Genomic DNA, 21,532 nt, shown 5'->3' with positions numbered 1-21,532 from the left:
TGAAGACAAAGTAACAATGTGAACTGAGGCAAAACAAATTAATATGCAAGTGTCACAATTGTCTTTGTTTTATTATTTCAGCAGGGCTACTATTTAATAAATTAGTAAATGTATGTCCATTCAGATAGTTCTATTAAAGATTTCAATTAAACTAAGAATTAAGTCGGGGCAAGCTTTTGGCATGAATATCAGTAAGTAGTCAGGCATAACTCAGAAATACCTGCAGTCGTCCAAATGCTAAATTCCACCTGAAGCAGCCCTACTTTGCCTCTTGGAAATATAAAGAATCCAACAACAACAACAACAGAATTTTTAGCCCTAGCATGCTGGGCTAGAAGTGACTGTGTAGATAACATTGCTTTGAAAACAAGATATTTTACTTTACATACTGCAGCCTATAAAAGGCTGCAAGATTCCAGATCTACATCATAGGCGCAGTTAAAAGTCCTACTCATTCAAGATGTGAACATACAGCACTATCAGCAGGTAAGAAATGTTGACAAGAATGTGTATGTGTACTGCTACGTTTTGTTTTCCTTCAGCTTCGTTATACCTGGGGGGTTGTTTTTTGACCATTTGGCATTTCTTCACTTTGATTTATCATTAGTTCAGGCAGAAGATTCTTTGTTCGTTTTCAAGTTACCTACATACACTGGAATTCATATGCCTCATGAATGTATTTTTGTTCCTGTATTCTTTGGTTGCCTGCTTTTGTTATTGCTATAAGTTCTACGAAAAAAAAAAAAAAAAAAGGATTTAAAAAAGTATTTCCCAGAACAGACAGGAAACGAGACATGCTATCACAACTCTGAGGATATCCTCTGTTTCACACTGAAGCATAAATCTTAAAACCCAGAGGATATCTGCATAAATGAAGAGCATCTGGACAAGCTCAGAGTCACAAGCAATATTACCCAGCACACAGAAAACTCCTGACCTACAGGAGTTGATAGGTGATCCCAACCATGACCAACAGAAATTGCAACCAACACTGAAGCCAAGTAAAATGGGGATCTGGTTTAACAGATGAGCACACCACCAGAGCAGCAAAAGCAGAAAACCTCCGAAAACTTTAACGTGGAAAAAGCCTGCAAAAGCAAGCAACAAGTCCTCCCCTGCCAAAGACGACATCCACGTTGGGTGGTGGTACCTGCCACCATCAGCAGAAGAAATTGGGTTGTTTCCAAGAATTCAAAGAGAGGTGGGGAGGACCAAGGCAGGCTCTGGCACTCTGTCTGGGGGAGAGGGAAAGGGTTCGACATGGAGATCAGGTCAGGCCGGACTTCTGAATTTCAGATACATAAACACGAGACATTTTCTATATTCAAGTGTTCATGTCAGTGTTTAAAATTAGAACAAACTATTTGCAGAGGTGAAGAACATTCATGAGCTGTGAAAAATGACTACTTTCAAATTATTGAGGTAGTACATTTCAAATTGCCTTAATATAAGCTGATTTATATTTATGACCAACTCTTTCATATAGTGGTTAAACTTTCTATAACTCCTCCCAAGTCTGATCATTGAACGTGAAGAGTTTAAAACGTTAAGGGAGGAAATATTCTCTTTGTCCCTTAAATCTAGGCAGCTGTACCCCAGGCTGTTCAGGGCAGTGAGCCATCACAAGAAGGGGTTTTCCAAAGGCTGCCTTTTGATCAGCATGCTTGTATTAGTCCACTGTAGCATCACGTACCACAAGAGATCTAGGTTTAATGGAACAGCCATCAACATCTTGGTGTATTTCCATATTGCTTTTTAAATAATGCAATGATTGCCTGATGGCCATACCTATTCCTACACATCAGTATGTTTTTTGTGTTAGCATGGACTGATCCACTCATGCACCCAATGGCCACTCTTTCAGGGAAACTCATTCTTCTTGACAGCAACCTGTGATGAAACCTTCACTTCACTTTTAGGAAAGTTTAGAGATTTCTCATTGAAACACAAAGGACAGCAAAAATATTTATCTTATTGAAGTACCCTCTCAAGGCCTTTCATATGAGCAACTTCAGTGCCACAGGTTGGTTGGGGCAGGATGAAAACAAACAGCTTGCCATTACGTGGTAAATAAAGATTTAAGAAGCATTTCAGTGTCACATCAGGACAAAGAAGTACTTCGTCCTTGTGGAACGGTCTGTACGGCCGCTAAACCACAGCCCCTATCCTGCTTCTTTGCAGTGCATGTGACTGAAGTAAAAAAACCTTGAAAAATAGGCTAATTGCACTTCATAGTACTATATATATATATATAATCCTAGATGTCTGTAAGGCAGCTTTCCAGTGAAGTTCTCACATGTGGTAAATATGTCTAGCTGTCCAGTAACACAGTGCAATGAATGTGGTAAAAAACTAGTCTCTTGGAATGTTTTCTTTCCAGCTCTGGAGAGGCTGCTAGATGCCTTTCCTCCTCCCTGGAGCCAGGCTGACACCAAGCCAGGCAGTGTCTGCCCGGCATCTCCGGGATAAGATACTTTTCTTTGTGTGTTTGTCTGCGTATTAAATCAGTGGTGGTGCCACACACATCTGTATCATAGTGCCCATGAAACAATCACAACACAAAGAGCACATAATATGAACAAACCATCGACAGAAGCAGGATGGTTACTGTACAAGACTACGTTAATCACAATAGCCTGAACACGAGCAAAACCTAACTGTGGGATGACCAAATCAAGGGCACGCATCACTAACGATGAGGAGAAATAAATGAAAACAAAAATTGACTGATAGTCTAAGAGACAAACTTATTTTAATTTCATCTTGTTGCTTTACTGCTCCCTGCCCTGAACTAGCACAAGCAGAAATATCCTCTACAATAGTCCTCTTTCACACCAGACAATTGTAAAATCATGCATAAATCCACAATACTATTAAGTTCCTTAGCAAAATAAAATGCAATTTAAAAAATCTATTAGTACGAATGACAATTTACATATTAGTAGACTACAGCAGCAAGCCTCCCAAATGTCAAAATTAACTAAAGAAATTGATAGATGTTCAAAACCTAATTTGATTAAATGATCACCAGGATTTCACATTTGCTGTTTATGACATAATACGTTCACTCAGAAGTTTAGAAGCAATCAAAAAAGCTTTTATCACCAACAAGCACTCATGTTAATAGGCAAAGAGGCAATTGTGAGTATTTATCACTTGAAGGATTATGTGTACTAAACAACTTTAAATTCTTCAAAATCCAACAGGAACTTATTTCTACTGAATCAGGTCTTCTGAGAACTAACAATGGATGTTGGGTGTCTGTCTCTGGTACATCTATCCTTAGAATTCTCACTTAATAGTTTAATGAATAACTCCTTTAAGGAATTTGGGGAAGTTTGATGTAAAAGTGATGTAGTTGGGCAATTGCTGACAATGTCAGCGATGAAATCATCCCAACAGTGGAACAGTTATATTGTTTTCACCAGGAAAAATAATGTATAATCCTTTGACAATGGATTTTTAAATCACCAGTTAAGTCTTTCCTAATTTGAGGAGGATGCAATTCTGTTCCACACTACTAGATGGACGTTTCCATTCCTTCCTCAATGCCATGGCCTGCAGCAAACTCCTACCATTACCACCCTTACTGGTCTCGGGCATGTAATGCCAGCAGCATAGAAAAGCTCAGTTACTGCCTATTGAATTGATGTGTTTTGCTAACATAAGACTTATGCATTTAAGATTTTAAAACTTTCAGAAATGTTTATAAGAACTGCAAGGCACCACTCAATCCCTCCTGCTGAAGTGACAGTTCCCAGACTTCAATGGGACTTGCATTTGAGTCTATGTAAATTACACTTAGATTTAATATTCAGAAAGTACATGCAGAAAATATAAATCACCATGTGTCTAGGAACAGCTTTGTACCTGCTGATATTGTCAGCAAAAGGCAAAACCAGAAGCTTGAGGCTTTCAGGAAAAGCCTGAGGTGTGGGCTGTACAGCGGGGTCCTCCTGCAGCCTGCAGCCTTCCCAGCTGGTGTGGCACCCGCTCCACGTGCCAGCGCCAGGGCGAGGTCCTGCACGACGGGCGGGAGCACTTTGTGTCAGAATTTTACAGTCCTGATGCCGAAGGAAAGTGAGGTGAGATGTGATATGGAAAGCAGTACTAAATGTTTAATATGATCAGCAATTCACAATTATTTCTTAAGTGTCTTTTTCTGGATAACTTTTTCCACTGCATGATCTCGGTGAGCAGATCATACGAGATGCTGCTTTTGAATAAGTTATACATTTGCCTTGCTTTACTTGAACATAACAATGCTACCATTATTAATATTTTTAGTCTACAAAACAGCACTAGCCTTCCAAAGAAAAAGTCCTTGACCAAAATATCAGAGGATATTAAACTGAGAAGTGATCTACTGATGCAAATCATTAAATCTATTTGCATTTGCTTACTGAACCCTAACACAGAAATTAAACTACATAGTGTAGGAAAAAGAGCTGGTTTTGCATGGTTAAAAGGAGACATCTTGGAAGATCCAAGCTCTATGTCATTAATTTTCCTTCTTCCCCTCATTAACAAGTAAAATGTTTTCACTGCTTGAAAAGTTTTAATAAATAGGAAAAAGCAGGGCAGCTGACATAAGTTTTTAATGTAATATACAAGAGCTTTTAATATTTTTACATATATTAATGCAAAAGCTAAAAATAAATGTTAAAAGGTTACATTTGTGAAGAAAGAAAAATGGCATTTACAGTTACAGGATAAGATTTTAGAATTTAACTCTTTCTCTTCTGACACGGTTTCCTGAAGATCATTTGCATTTAACTGAAATGGGTGCAATTGCACGGGCGAGCCCACTGCAGCAGCGGTACGTGGGCTAAGGGCACTGATACCTCGCGGCTCTGCATTCCAGTATCATTCGCTGGGTTTTGTCCTACCCAGTTAGAAGTGTTAAGTTTTCTTTAGTGAATGAATCAAGGTGGGCTTTTTAAGAATACCTGTGATTAGCACAGGCATTATGTATGTGACCTTTGTGAGCTTCACCGCAAGTGCACGAGCCAAAGTAGCAAATAAGGACCGGCTGTTGCTGCGACATCTCCAGCTACAAACGGGCAAAATCAGAAAATATCAGAAAAACCCCAAACAACCCCGGCACCTTTCTAACAGTATACAATGCTCTGATCAGGGCATTTGCATACTCAGGGCTCTTCAGGTAGACATCACAGGCTGCTCAGCCAGACACTGGTTTTGGATTCAATTCCCTCACAGGTCTGCAAGAAGGTTCGCTATTGTCCAGGTGGGACTCTGTACTTATACACCACTGCTTAATCTCAAAACAATGCTGTGGTTTTAAACTACCCTTGGCACTATCTGCCTATGTATCTAGATTTTTTAAAAAAATTATTATTATTATTATTAGTTTGTTTTTGAGAACTAGAGAAGCCTAGGAAGAAAACCAAGACGAAGATTTGCTATATTTAAGAATAGCCACTAATTCTGATCTATAATAGAAACATAATCCACGGCATTATGCGGTCCATTCTCCCATCTTTATAGCAAGGATTTGCAATGGAAAAATGCTCCGCTGCATTAATCTACCTCTGGCATGAGAAGTGGAAAGGTTCCACTCATGGCCTGAATTACAGAAGGAGTTAGTAAAGATACACCAGGCATAATATCTGTGGCATAGTATAGGGCAGGGTGTCAAGAAAAGATTTATTTCATGAGAAATTTTGTGAAAACATGAGGCTGCATAGACAAATTCTCACAATCCTCTTTGGCGAAATTATTTTCCATAACCACTACAGCTCTGTATCTTCTGCACTAGAAATAAACCCATCATATTTGTGGTATTTTCAAGTGGGTGTCTGCACAAGTTATATTATCTAATACAGTTTGTTGTTATTTTTGCCATTTTAAAATATCATCATTGTAAAATGTGATCACTGCGCTGTTATAACATTTCCTGCTTAGAAGCCTTGGCCAGCCACCCAGGTTTACAAATGCACACAAGTCTAGCAGCGAAGCTGCTCTGCGGTACACTAGAATAGATCTTTGACTATTTTGACACAACACTGTCTATGTTAATATTAAAGATTTTAAAGCATCAGATTATTAGCATGAATAATAATTATTACACTAGAATTTATTATTATTATTAACGTAGAGTCCTCAAAGGCTTCTCCAGCTAGATTTATGGGAAAAAAAAACACAACAGTGAAGCAAAAAGCACTCCTATTTGAATCTTGCAATACTGTCTTTGACAGATGAATAGAAATGCAGCAGTGCTGTCAGGAAAAATAGCACATCTAAAGTACAGTATTGATTACAGAGGAGGTGCTTGAGATTCACTTCAATTTAAGTGAAAAAGGAATTTGTTTTTCTTTTTCCACTCATGCGAAATAAAGTTCACCCTCCACGCCTGCCAGTAAAGCTTACCCTGCAAACCATTTCAAAAAAGATACGAAACTAAGTATTTGAACTGTACGATGTGTAAGGCTTTGTTTGACAAAGCCTAAACTTTCTAGATGTTTTTACACTTTATTTTGTTTAAGTTTTTGAAGCACCATTTCCAATAAAAAGTTTTCTTATCTTCATGCAGCATAAACAATCTGTAGCATCTCCACAAGAAACTGTGAAAAAAAACTAGCCCAGTTTATTTTTAATAAAAGGAGGACTATGCTATATAATAACTCTTCCTGCCACATCCATTGAATCTGCTGAAATAAAGATTGATGCCTGGATATTTGTAGACACTTCTTCCAGAGAAGGTAATATTTCTTTTTTTTTTTTTTTTTCTTTTTTTCTTTTAAATATACCTCCTCCTGGTATTTTGCAATAATTTGAAAAAAGTAACAAGCATCATCTCCCTATTATCTGGAAAGAAAAGATGCAGATGCTCAAGTCAAGCAGCAGAACACTCAATGAGGTTTGCGACAGCTTAAGTGCCACAAGTTAAACAACATGCAGAAATAAAAGACTAAGAAATAGAAAGATGTATGAGGTAAGACTGACCTTCTCCTCTTGGACCTTCTCCCCTCATTCTACACAGACACCCCAAACCTACTTTCAATTTGTGATCAATGAGCATTGTTAGGATGGTGAAGGGTTAAAATGCAAGAGAAAAGCAGACGGAAGAACAGCCCAACACAGAGCGCGGGTACATTCCTGCACTGGCTCACAGGTAGGGCATTCCTTTCATTTTCAAGCGAACTAAAGGTCTAAAAACCTGCCTGGATTTTGCCCAACAGGTTGGACTGTGCTGCGGTCCTTTTACCAGGCGAGCGGTAAATTACATCCCTTTTGGCTTTCTAACCTGAAATGCTCAGGAATGACAAAATACAGGCAGGAATCCTTGAAGCACTCAGGTTACTAGCTGTAATCATACTCAGAGGTTTGTTCTGAAACAGCCTTGTGTCCAACAGCTAAAAATCTAACACAGCAGCACCAGGACATACTGAAGTTGCAACCATACTTCTGGCACTTACATACCAGCCCGACAGCGTTCTGTCCTGGCTGGATTTATTTGTGAAGACCTCTTTGGCACAAGCCAAGTGCTTGCTTCACTAGCTCGAAGTTTAAATGCTGCTCGTTCACGGCTGCTGCAGGCTCCCCGGTGTCACGAACGAGGTGATCTGGAGTGAAAGAGCTTTCTAAATGCTTCAGCTGCTCCAACTGGCTGGGGAGGGGAAGATGACTTTCTGGAAGAAGGCACAGGAAAAGGAGCTTTAAAAGTAATAACAGGGATCCCATCAGGAAGAGGCACGGCTGGAAGACTTTTAATCCCGCGGCCTTTAAAGAACACCACACAAGATACTCAACTCGGAATGCTCTAATGGAAAGAAAAGAAAAGCTGCACCCCAGAAGGATGACACTCTCGAGTCGGCCAAAGCCGTACCTTGAAGCTGTTGGGAACTAAGTACAGGAGCCAAGAGCACGTGCAGCAGTCCAAGCCTTTCACCTAGCCTCTACCGAGGGACTTAATACATTCAGACTCGCATCAAATGCGGACTGTATCTCAAACCTAATCTGTTCATATTAATGCCTACAAAAGATCCATCTAATGAACCATTTTCCAGTCACTGTAAACAGTAATTAAATACATTAAACTATAAAAAAGGAAAGTGCCATGCAGAACATACTTTGATCATTGATAAATGCCGTCAGCTTGGATGATTATGGTATTTACAATAGTAAGTGCTCTGTTTCAGCTGGCAGGGAAGCGATGCATCTGGACTTGTCCACAGTCGATGTTTTAACATCTTCCCCTGTGGGGGCAGGACTGTGACCTTACCGAGGACAAACACTGCAAGAGAACTTGCTGGTAAGAAAACCAACCAAAAATAAATTTTCAAGAAGTGGAGAGATTTCTTACAATTTTATTTTTTAATGTTACGGTGTGTAGACCATAGGATGACTCCGTATGGACAGCGGTCTTGGCCTTATGAAATAATCAGCAACACATCTGTACTTGCACAAGAATAATGGCTGCAAATACCATCTTCAGTAGGAAAAGAACCCAGTGGTTCCTTCCAGATACATCATGTCTTTTCTGAAGAAATGCCATTAAGCGTATAGAGCTGATGCTACCACTAGCTTAAGTTTCACAGAGAGGTATCTAGTACGCCTTTTTTCCCCTGCTCTACATTTAGAGATCATCACAAAATCATTAGCTACTTTTTTCCCCAAGTGTGTACTTTGTCTCAATCAGGTTTTCTCCAATTCCACTTCAATTATAAAATCTCTGCTGTCACACAACGATTTTAAGGAAGAACTGAACGGGGAATAATCACACCTCTTCCACATTACTGTCAATAACCCTCTGTACACTTAACTCGCTTAACTTCAGGTGTTTGTGGTAAAACAGACATCTATTCAAAACGTGGAGTAGTTGCATACCTATCTCCTTCAGTTGGTTTTTAGTATGCCCCTGAGCTCCACTAAGTTTCTTAGCCTTGGCTGATGCTTATTGGAAAAATAGGAGGAGTGGCACTCTCCCAAATGCCTCCCATTTGTGGCATCAAAGTGAGATATCACTCACAGTAAATTTTACAGTATGAGGAATGAAACAGTTAGCAAAGTTGACATTTAAACCATCATCACTGGCTATGATTAAATACCTCGGAGATGAACGGAGTGGTTCACACCTCTCCAAGTTATTGTTCTAGGCTCTTATCAGACTCCCATACACCGCTGCATTAGCTGCATTTTGACACACCTGAGATTTTCCTTGAATCTGAAATGGCTGGAAACCTGTTTAGAAAGATTCTGGAGAGTTTCTGTTAATGTTAATCCGGCAGAGAGACTGAAACACTGGCTAACTTTCTGAACTGTAGATTCACCCTTGAAAGGCGTAGGCAGATTACTAATACAGGAATGGCCAAAGTGGTTCCTGGTTCCTCCTCTGACTGTCAGTAAGGAAGGGGGAAATGAAACACTATAGAGAATTTGCAATACGCTAGTAACTTCTCTGCAGTGCTGAGTTGGAATCCACACAGGATTTCAATTCTGCCCAGGTATGTGGCCCCGGTGCCTGTGTCGGGCAGCCACGTGCCCTGGAGGAGCAGCAGCGCGGCATCGAGGTGGGCGGCTGCCCCGGGTCATCCAGATCCTGCCCCGGCGACAGGCCAGCTCAGCTCAGCTTCTAACTGAAAAAATTACCGACAGCTGCATCCTTTTGTCATTTGGTGGATGTCGGACTATTAGCACGTTAGCACAATTGTGAATTTCGGTTTCATTTCACAAGCACATCCATAAACGTGCAGTAGTACGCCACACTATCAACGGCCCAGTGCTCAGCACGACAGTCTTGTCAAATCCCAGGCTGGGGGCTGTCCCAGTTTACCTGAAGGCACATCACTATTCTTCCTGTGGCTGAAATCCTCCAGGTGCCACTTCTTGGCTCGGCATTAGGAAATGAGCTGGCTGTGAAACCCGTGGCGGTGCCTGAACATCCAGCGGCAGGGAACCCCGGAACGACTTCCCCCCGCGGCATGGGGAATGCCTGCAGGCACCTGCGCTACTGCAACACGGCCACAAGCTGCTCCTGCCTTGGCATCCGAACTGCTACGTCACCGTCCCCCTCTTCCCAAAGCATGTTCTGCTGCAAATATTTAGCGGAGGAAGACACCAGCACGCTTTCTGTTGACAGAAGTCACAAATGTGGCACTAACCAGCAAGCTGCTGATTTACCACTGCGGTTCAGGAGAAAAAAATACCCAAACAATCATCCCAGGGTGGAAACACTGCAGGAGAAAGTGGAAGAACGAGAAAACTAAATCTGAAACTTCAGAGCTGCTAAAGACACTTAGGAGTAACAGTGGAAAAAAGAAACCACAAGTTTTTCTGTTGGACGTGAGCAAATAGAGTTAAACACTGGCAATATTTCAGGCAGGAACAGTGGAGGAAAGAGGCATTACTTTTGATCAAGAAGGCAATATTTGTATACACTGAAAGAAAGAAATACAATGGCTGATACAGTACTAAAAATATATATGTACTTTTAGTTTTTTATAAAAATGTGAACTGTGAACCTGAGGTTCCTAGAGAAGGGAGAAATCTATAAAAACAAGATTCACCTAAAGTATACTTCTTCCACACGTCACGATCCTGAAGCAATACATAGCAACTTGCTTCGGAAACAACCCAATAACAAATACGTGGTCCTTTAGTCGGGCTGTGAACCTGAAGCCTGCACCTCCACACGGGGCTGTGCGTGGAATAAAAGTACCGCAGCCAGCAACGTACCACATATTGGCATCAAACCCTGAGAAGCTGGCTGTGCCAGCCAACCCACTGGTTATGATACCCACACAATCGGTTCTGGTTCCGATTCTCGTATCTTACACCTCATTAATCTCAGATTCATTCCCAATGCCAAAACAAATGGCAAGCGAACAAGTCAACCCACAACTTAAATACCTGGACTAAAATAGAAACAGGCGCTTTCAGGTTACTGGTTTAGGACAACCAAGTGTTAGCACTGTACTTGGATTGTGAAACTGTTAGAAACATTTTCAGTCCACATTCAGAAATTAAAATTTTCAAGATTATATTTAGCTGAAACTCCTTTTATTAAAAATAAAAATAAAAATACATATCCATCCATCCATCCATCCATCCATCTCTCTTTTTCCTTACATATATATAAAGCTGGAATAAAAATTCCTCCTCCCCAAACAGAAATCACTATGCCGTTACATGCCTTGACTTTTAAACTCTGCTAGTTTCACAAGGAGCAGAATAACCTCAGGTTATTACAATTAGTTTCATCTCATTAATAGATCAATTTCTTTCAAGCATACTGAAGACTGGATTTTACTTTGTTGCTTCTCCTTTTAGTCTACATTACAGTCTGTGTTCTTAAGTTTTAAGGAGAGCCATCACAGAATAGGTTGTAATCTCAGGTGATTAATTGCAGAGCATTTTACAAGCTGTAAAATAGAGCAAAATCTCCACAAGCCGATTATGCCATTAACCAGGCACTCTTATCAGATTTTTCTGTAACTAGCAGGTTTGTCTGACATATTGCAAGTCTTAAGTATTTATATATTTCAAAGGTTTACTTATTTTTGTTGTTAAAAAACCCTAAAATCTATATTGATTGTTACATGCAATTCTACATGAAAAGTCTCAGCAACTGCGGTGCTGAATACCAATATTTATTACTAGACTTGCGCTCATTATGGTTCTCTCTGACAGGGGTCCATTAAAATCAATTTTTATGTTTCTTATGTTTTTGTTTTGTTTTGTTTTGTTTTTCCTACCCAATCTCCTTACCATGGTGTTTATTAGGCAGTTAGGAGAAACACTGGGCACTGCTTTGTTTTTATTTTATTCTGTCAAAAATAATGAGGCCAGATTTAACAGCTATTCACTAGCGATGAGTAGAAGAGATTAAATGTTATACTTCAGCACAAACATTTACAGATGGCTTTAAAATTTTTAGAACTTTATCATCAGTTAAGACAAAAGAAAGTCCCACCTTCCACCCATTTTTCAGATTTAAGTTCCTAAAGTAATTGTAAGAATAACCTGCGTACTGTTAACTACCGGATCACTCTCCAGTAATATTCCCTCTGCAATGTAACATTTTTTGCACAAAAAAAATCCTGCAATCTGATAAGCTGAGTGTTATCAAGATGCTACTAAAGCCTCAACGCTTCTGGGAGACTGGGAAATTAAGTCAGCTCACCATAGAAAAAAAAATATGGATGCATCAAGATCAAACAAAAAATATTAAAGAAATAGAAAAAGAATCCAGATTTCCTGACTTCTGCCTGAAGAACAAGGTCACAAGATCCTTCTTCAACCAGCCAACCTGGCCATACTGCACATTAGCAAGTGGCAAACCCTGCCTCAATGGAAAACAGATCTCTGTGTACAAGAAACAGATCTTGCCTTATTGCCTTATAGCTAGACTTATTTAAGGATGGGAGCAACACACAGTTTGTAAGTAGCAGCATCTTTCATTTGTGCAGAAATGGGTAAAAAAAAAAAGAAGTTTGGGGCACAGAAGTGTATTTTTGTGGAAAAAGGTTTGTGTCTGAAAGACCAGTTTCTGTCCTCCAGACGCTGTCCTCCACACGCTAAAATAGGATTTTACTGTCCCTGAAAACTTTGTTCAAAAAAAGTTGGCAAGTTATAAAGTGAAACATTTAAAAACTCAACATTAAAGAAAAGAGTCATAACAGCAGACCTTTGCTCCTACCTTCCGGGAGCGCTACATGAACATCCCCAGTATAACAATACCTCCCCATCCAACTGCCTGGCCTTTACCAATTAATAGCCTTGAATTACTTTCTTCCAATAATACGTCATTTCACTTCAAGCCTGTATTTGTTAATACCTATAACTTCATGACTGTTTTTGTCTTCAGCTTTTGTTTTCATACGAAACACAATTTCTTATATTCACCACCTTCAAGAGTATGCAGAGCTTCATCTTACTATTCCTCCACACACTCACTGACGTTTTCTCTTCTCAAAGGTGAAGAGTTGTCATCTGCTTTAGCTGTGCTCCAGCCAGAAGCTGTTCTGTAGCAAAGGCAAGCTTCAGCCTTATCCTAAATGCTGTTTTACTTTCATTCCTCATCAGCAGAAATCCAATACCTCAATCAGAGTATGAAGGAAACCGAAATACTTATTTCCATATCACTGGAGTTGGCAAAACTGTCAAATCCAGAGGCTTGAAGGTTTTAGAATTAGAGGCAAAAACATATTTCAACCAGAATATACATTATGTTTCATATTTGTGACTAATGCTATGCACGCTTCAAAAATTAGATACGTAATAAAATTGAAAAACAGAAAAGGGAAAACATCACAAGTCAAAGGAAATTTTAGAAAGAGGAAAGCAGAGAGGGAAAGGACAATATGGGGAGAAGAAAACGAAACCTGTTTGAGTCATACCAGAAAAAACAAACAAACAAACAAACAAACAAAAACAACAACACTGTTTTAAGACTGTGGCAAAGGCTGCAACTTCATTACCAGAAAATGGCTGACGAAACAAACTTCAATAATTAGTGTTAGTAGCTTTAATTTTGGCAGAGGATTTGGCAAAGAAATTTGGCATCTAGTAATTTTGGCAAAGGAAAAGCCATACCAGAAAAGAACATAACAAAGAAAAGAATTCTGTATTCCTTCTAAAAATGTCTGCTTTTCCTCACAAAAAAGGACAAAACACAGAAAAAGAGGTTCCAAACAGGACAGCACTTCAGTAGACTGAAAAGCATTTCCATCAACCATAAAAAGTACCAGTACCTCCTCAATCAGTCCTACATTTGAGACACTAATGTTGTGTATACCCTCTGAACTCCAGAAGACATTATAAATTACAAAAACAAACCAAAGATCTCATTAGTAGTTTGCAGTAATGACTTATTCAAACCCAGTTCTGCCTGTTGCAGTATATCTTTCTAGATACAGGTCTACAAAACACACAGGGCAGTGTCGCTTGTCAGTGGCAGATGCACAGGTATGTCCAAAATTAGGGGGCAGGACATACATTCAAAACCTCTTTTAAGAATGCTTCTCCTTTAGGACATTTTTAGCTAATATTAAAGATGCAGAGAAAAGTGCATTCTGCAACTGCCATTCCTTAAAGGTGCTCAGGGCTGCTTTGCCTCTCACAGGGGAAAGCGCTGTGTTTTCGATATGGCTGGTAAAAACAAGCACACACAGTCTGCCTTAGATCCTCTGGGCAATCTGTTTCCTCTACTGCACACTCAAACATAGGATCAATAGGACATGAACTTACCCATTTGGCAGCACACTCATTTTTGGAAGTTTTATTTCATGTAAGCCTGTTTCACACCCAGATATCTCCAGTTTTCCCACGGGGCTAAGCAGAACTGCATGCTTCTCCTTGCAGTGAGATTCTCCCTCCTTGGAAGTTACCTGTTCATAAAAACAAACAACTCTAATTGTGTGCATTGCCACCAAGGGACAGTCATCTCAATGTATTTTGTGTAGTTTTCAAAAATAATTTGAAAAAAAAAAAACACAACACAACAGTATTTCAAGTTTCTTCAATTGTGTCTTTTACTTCCAAAACTCTTAACTTCGAACGAGCCATCCTGAAAAGTCAGTATCTAAATCAAAGTCTTAAAAAAAAAGATAGAAAAAAGAAATGTTAACAGAACAGTGACCTTCATAAAAATCACAAGGAATAGAAGTTTCATGGTTGGTTTATCAGCTAACATCTGATGTGAAGTGTTTTGACACTGATTTCAAAAGGGTTATTATGACAACAAAGCATATTCACCGCTTACAGCAGCAGTGTTATGCAAATAACTGTGGGAACACAAATAGAATATGTCTGCTGGAAAAATGCATGAAAAAATCAATCATTCCTTAGCAGCATTTTTTTATTCCCATTGTTACCAGCCTGGTTTTACAGTTCCTGATAGGACGGAGTTGGAAACCGATGCCATGCATTTCTCAGTATTGTTCAAGACCCACAGTAACTTACACATCAAATTCACCTTGGCTTAACAACCAGCCTGAATCAGTAGATATTGGAGTTGTGTTTGCAGTTTGGTTTGTAAAATCATTAGGAAAAGTAACAGGACTGATATTTTTCATTGCAAAGTCACCCCGACACCAAACTTTAGGTTTGGGTCACATCGCAACAGAAATGGTGCAAGCAGGACGACGAAGACCTTTGCTCCAAAGAGCCAACAAAAGACAACTCGATGAGCAACCACCTTGGCAACATCCTGGTCTGGAATACCGAAAGGGTTTATTGTTTTTAAAAACCACTATGATCATATAACAAACCTGCAATTTGCTTGATACCTAAATAATTCACTTTTTTGTAATATTCAGAACCAGCAGTCTCCAAAGACAACTACACAAACTTATTGTGACCAGTATTTGAACCATTTTTCAGTCTGACCCAAAACTCTCTGAAGTCTGCCTGACCAAAAGGTTGCCATGGTAGGAGATTTATCAGGGACACTATTAGCATGATTTATGAGTTAATGTCAGAGATCCCTTTAAAAAAAAAGACTGCCGGTTTTTAGACCTTAGCCTCCCAGTTTTGAGCCAGCTTGCTGTTCACATTTTCAAGTTCCGCTCTTCTGTTCCTTTTTCTATTTTATTTAAGAACTTTAAAAACTTTTAAACAGTATTTTTTTTTTTTTTCCCAGGGGATGAATTAGTATTTACACCAACGATGCTCACCAGTGAGTTTTACAATACGGGGTCCACAAGGACCAGCTCTCTGAACCTGAGGAGGGGCAGAAAGGCAGCGGATGGTTTTGCAGCCCTGCGGGAGATGGGGCATCAGGGACCGTACCCCAGAGGGGCAGTTCGGAGCTGCTGAACTGATGCTGGAGTCTCTGCAGATGACGGAGAGGGAACCGGGGAGCAGCTCCCCGACACCTCTCACTCTTGTTCACAGAGAGACAATGCCCTGCAGTGAGGAAGACGATGCTGAAAGCCTGATGAAAGTCTCAGATAAACGCAGAAGCGTGTAAGAAAGCAGGACACTGCATTAAGAACACAATCACAGACTGAAGGAGCATCGTGAGCCAGGCAGATCTGTGAGTCTGGCTCACAGCTGATCACTGTATATATATATACTTATATATATATATATATATTATTTTTTTTCGCAAATGAGAGAAATTCTTTTGAAATCCTCTTTTAAAGTGCTATGAAGTCAAACCATACTAAAATACACATCAGTGGAGAGGGAAGGAAAAAAAGTAGACAATTTTGCCCACCAGAGCAAATTTGGGAAGAACTTATGCAATTTTTAAGCTACAGACACACTGAGAAAAGCTCAAATTTACTCTTAGCTTAGAAAACTTCTGCACAGTACACCATACCCAAATAATTATGGGTTCTCAGTGGTTCATTTGACTGCAATCCAAATCAGCTTTTTGCTAAATAAGCAAATGTTTGCTAATGGTACAAAGAATCTCACCTTTTCAACCAACTTCTTCCTCACTCCTTCTCCTTGCTCAAGGAGAGGAAATGGGTGAATTTTTGCAGAGCAGCATGTCACTGCAGAAATGTTAGTAAAAAAAAAAAAAAAAGGCAACATACAAGTTCACATATTTGGAAAAAAACAGTGTACATCCTTCATTTTTATTTGTGTGACAGCCCTAAACTAGATGCACTGAACCTCATACCATGTATTCTGTGAATATAACAACTTAGTTATATGAAGACAGCTTTTTCATTATAACAAAACACAGGATGCAGCATGTAACAGAAAACTATAAATAACCCTGTAAGTTAACACCAAGCTGCAGCAAGCTTTGTAGATGAAAACCTTGAGCAATCACCAGTATGTTCAGTCTTGATTATCAGATGCACTGGGCAGCAATATTAAAAGTTTTATTTTTATAAAAAACAAAATTGCATGACACATCCACATACATATGCAGTTGGGTGGGGAGCTTCAAACATGAAGGTCACTGTCCGTATGTACAGTGCACCATCCTTTGTCCAGACATTAATTCCACTATTCACTTGTAGCTACTCAGATATGCCAGCGAAGATTGAGGTAATCATACACTACTGCAGGCAGTGCTATTTTAAAATAAAGTGAAATCTTAATCCTGATTTAAATTTGTTCCAAGTTTTCAGATACAAAATAAACTAAAAGTAAAAAATAAAAATAAAAACAACAGACTTTAAATCTGACCAGCTGAAGTTACCAAATACTCGGGCATCATTTACTGCAGGCAGCTGGATGCTGAAACTTGCTTTCCCCATATCGATCCGCTGAAGGCACAGTTTGCCTAACCCTGTTTTCCCCCTCGTGCCCTCGTTAAAGCTGTGAGAACTAGAAATGAATGACTGCTTAAAGCAGAAATGTAATAAACCCAAATAATCTGCTTTCTGTCTTTCTTCTCAAGTTTATGTAAACAAAGAATTTGAGCAACTTGGATGAGGCAGTGTGTGAATCCCACCTTCTCTCTCCCTTTCTGCTCTAATACCTACAAACCTGTGCCCAGCTATTTCAGAATGTTAAAGTTTATGAGGTAAAGAACAAAACAACAAGAAAAAAACAGGACTTTTACAGAAAGTACCCTGTGAGCCTCTGGGCCTTGCTGCACAGAACCCCGAAGTACAGCGTATGCACGTTTGCCCCTCAGAAGCTAAATGCTCTGTATAGAAATGGAAGACTCTAGCCAGCAGAATTAAGTGCTTTTTGTCTTTAATAACAGATGAGTATCAAAAGGTTGTCATAGTAGGAGATTTATCAGGGAGAATATTAGCATGATTTATGAGTTAATGTCCTATACAGAGGAGCCTCATTTTCCAGGCGTGCTCCCGTGACTTGGAAGTGGCACGTGCCTCGGTGACGCTGCGCTGCTCCAAGGGCCACGGCCCCCCACGTTACTCATCAGCTCCACGAGCACCGCTAGGAAACAGAGATGTGCCACTGAAATTGCTTCTCTGAGGTTCAGATGCAAGAGGTTCCAAACAGCAGCGAGTTTTATCTCCTAAACTAGGTGCTGTGAACCCAAAAGCGCGCATTAGCTTGATGACTTGCCCATAAAAACCTTCACCTCTCACACCTTCCGCAGTAATTCAGATTAACAGTCTGGCTGCAGCCAAGGTTTTCAGTACTAAAGCACACCTTCAATTTGATTAAATACAGATTTTATTTAAATTTGCATTAATGGCCTTCCACATTACAGTAAATAATTCATAATTATTTTCTGCATTCGACTGATCCTAAAAACCAGAAATTCCATCGTGGTCTGCAGGCTGAGAACCAGAATCCTGCTCCCATCTATAACGGGGAACGGATAAAGGGAAAAAACGCACAGAGCAATCCTGAGGATGAAGAAGGTTCACAAGGACTGTCGCAAAGCGTTTCCATGCTTCCTGTTCTCTCAAGAGGTTTGTGTTTTCCGGAAGACAAGTCAAGAGAGCAAAGCTCATGGCATTTCCTTCACTTCAGCACTGTGCCCCAACCTACCATTACTGAAGGAGAAGAAGAATGCAAAGCAAATTCATGAATGTACATTCCAACTTTTCCTGTGTTCTCCTCTTAAAGACCGCCCAGTGCATGCATGCAGTGCTAAAACCCTGGGGACCAGAAATTTTCACGGGAGAAATTCAATTGTGTTCTCGCCGCCTTTCCCCGGGCAGAAGGCAGCAGCTCTGCCCAGGGCTGTGCTCACACCCACCGCAAGCATTCAGCCTTCTGGACTCCAGACTCGGCTTAAACCAAGGGCTGGCTGAAGGCTTCTCTTCAAGAAGCCAAAGATGACACCTTCTCACACCTGTTCCTCTCAATGTCATTAGAATTATTATTATTAAAAATTACTATCTCAAAATTATTATCCCTCTGACCTATACCCATCTGCTGATTTCGCTATTCACTGCACTCTGCTTTACCAAGAACCTGATCTGATTTAAAAGACTTTCTCCATCAGGCTACAGCACGTGGCTGAACTTGAAATGGAAACCCTCATGATGATTTTTTTCCTCCTAGTATTTCTAAGAATCAAAACAAAACTGTTCCTCACCACTCTAAAGTAAAGTGTCCTCATACATACCACAATTTTATCTCACTGTCTAAATCAAGAGTACCAGGGCATTAATCAGTGAGATACCACAGATACCTCCAAGAAATAAATGTCTCTTGATCTTTTCAGATAAACCAAGTGTTAACTGTTTAGCCAAACTACCTGATGACATAAATAGAACCAACAGGGTAAAGCTGCATTAAAAATATTTCCCCAGTTTCACTCATCATTTCCCAAACACAGAAATCATCATACTCCTACCATTTCTAGAACAGCCACCGTGGCACCTTTGAAAATTCCCTACCCGCTTCATCCACAGCGAAGTCGTGGTTATTTCCAAAGAGCCCACTGAGGTGTCATACCCCGTTCCTATGCTGGGCTTGCATGTAACTACATCCTTCTAAAATTAAAGATAACTGTCAGCTGCTATTGTCAAAAGGATCCTGAATAACCTGCTGGTAGCACAAATCATCAGTATTCTTAGCTGCAAAAGCTGAATTTCTGGACACACTAACTAGCCAAAAAGACCAAAACAGTTTTAGGATACTTTTTCTTGGACCTTGCTGATGCTTGTCCATCCCTCTCAAGGTGTAATGAAGTACCAGCCTGTTCATTTACTTGCATTCTCCACAAATATATCCAAAGGAAACATCACGTCATTTGTCTAACTTACTTGCATTTGAAGCTAGCAGGTAAGTTATAAGCACCTGTGTTGTTTCTCTGACACCACACGATATCAGTGACTTGCCAAAACTACACCAAGAATTTGTTGAGTTTGAGAGGATGATCAATAAATGCCAGGAAAGTTGCTTCTTCATCCTAATTACAAGAAAGAAATACCAGTCCTGAAGTATTAAATGTGTCTTTCTTTTGAGTATTGTAGTGTTCTCAAACCTGCTTTTTATTGATTTGAGTTCTGAATTAGAATTCAGTGAAAGCTTGAAATGCTGGATTTGAACTTCAGGGGTGTACGTCACATGTACCCGTAATGGTCTGGCAATTTCCTACTTATTTCAGTCATGTTGCTACACTCATTCCTCCTGATCCAGTAAGTTTACATCCTTCTCATAAAAAAACCCTTATTAAATCACATCGGTGGGATTTGTCAAGGCAAAACCAACCAGGGACTGCCGCAAGAAGTAAGAACTTGGGAAGTGTCCGTCTCCGTCACCACCATCTCCCTGGCAGTAAGGTCACCAGGACAGATGAGAGCTGACCGCTTACAAACCCCTCGCCCATCCCGAAGTGCAGGGGTGAGCGTATCGCTCAGGTAATAGGGCAGCAGCAGCGGCGAGCCTTTCGGTTAGGAGGTTACCTAAAGGCTGCCTGTGCAGTCATACCCTCAGTTAAACTTTGGGAACTGCTAGTGCTGGCCCACGCTGAGACAACTAACGGGACAGAAAAAAATCCAGCCATTAAAATCTGATGCAAACATTTTAAAGACAACGCCATGAAGTTATAATTTAGAAACACAACCCCTAATGTTGCTTTCAAAAGCATTTCAATTGCAGCCAGCTTCTGCCCCCACCGCCGGGGCGCCCGAGCCCACTAGCGAGGCTGACCACGGCACCCCGTTTGGCACGGGTGCTGGCGAGCCTACGCATGGCAGTGGTCCACTCACACAAGGTCTCCATTGAATTATAGTTCTCCAAACATCTCCTTAATAGTTTAAAACTTCCTGTATTTGTTTTACTGGTTTCTGCCTGTTTATTTAAAAGGAAATAATCCATTGTATGTCAAGAATATGGGAAAAGTTATATTAATAGTAAAGGCAATGCGCTTTTGCACATATAGCTCAGTGTGGAATGTAGTTTTCCAAGCTTAGGCAGCTAGTCTTAAATGAGAAAGCCACTTCTTAAATGTAGTGTTTTAAAGCAGACAAATATTTAGGGACTGGGAAGAAAACCGAGGATGCATGCAATGAACATGTCATTAGAACACAAGGTTAAAATGCCCACTCTTCTATCTGTCTGCAGTGATCATCTGTATTTCTGCCATCCAAATGAACAGAATTTATGTAACTCTTGGTACTTTTGCTTATTATGCAACATCTGATTTCTTTCAAAGAAAATCCAAACTTCTCTAAAAGCTGTTTCTTTCTCATGAACAAGTCCAACGATTTCCAGCTGAACATAACGTAGCAAACGCTGAAGCTACACGGATGCCTGATCCAAAGAAGTCCCCGCAAGTCTGACACCTTAAGTTCGACAGCTGAGGCTGTGAGAAAGGTGTCCTGGAACCCAGGGCAGGATTTCTCCTTGCCTAATATAAAACAAGAGAAGGCTGCTCCATCCCCTGCAGCCAAAACATTTGTTTTTGTTTTGTTTTTGTTTTATTTTTTACACTATTTTAATGTTCCAACTTCCACAGCGTTGAACTCCACGACATCTCAGCACGCATCTGTATGCGCTGCCGCAACCGAACTAGGGAAAAGGACAAAGCTGCTCCTAGTGCCTGCCATGGCTAACCATGACAGGGACAAGTTAGCAATAGTTTCATGCCCATTTTTTACAAATGGAGATTCATGCTTTAATATCAGATACACAAATGCATTTATTCATGATACATATTGCAGATAGG

At 40.1% G+C, this 21,532-nt stretch overlaps 1 protein-coding gene and 1 long non-coding RNA gene across 2 annotated transcripts in view; both read right to left on the bottom strand.

Moving 5' to 3' along the window:
* MGMT (O-6-methylguanine-DNA methyltransferase) overlaps positions 1-21,532 on the bottom strand; it is a 165,528-nt gene that overhangs the window by 127,255 nt on the left and 16,741 nt on the right. Inside the window, exon 3 of the mRNA XM_035330214.1 lies at positions 14,212-14,351. Within this exon, the coding sequence (XP_035186105.1) occupies positions 14,212-14,351 (140 nt within the window). The remainder of the gene's footprint in view (positions 1-14,211; positions 14,352-21,532) is intronic.
* Positions 16,520-20,242, bottom strand: LOC118169178. Its single transcript, XR_004751953.1, has 2 exons — positions 19,626-20,242; positions 16,520-18,404 (listed from the first exon to the last, which is right to left on the bottom strand). It is a non-coding gene; the product is annotated as an uncharacterized LOC118169178 (long non-coding RNA).

This window comes from Oxyura jamaicensis, chromosome 6 (genome assembly GCF_011077185.1).
Source record: "Oxyura jamaicensis isolate SHBP4307 breed ruddy duck chromosome 6, BPBGC_Ojam_1.0, whole genome shotgun sequence".
In the NCBI taxonomy this organism is placed as follows: domain Eukaryota; kingdom Metazoa; phylum Chordata; class Aves; order Anseriformes; family Anatidae; genus Oxyura; species Oxyura jamaicensis.
The sequence above is the reverse complement of the archived record's forward strand: the minus strand, read 5'-3'. Positions and strand labels throughout refer to the sequence as shown.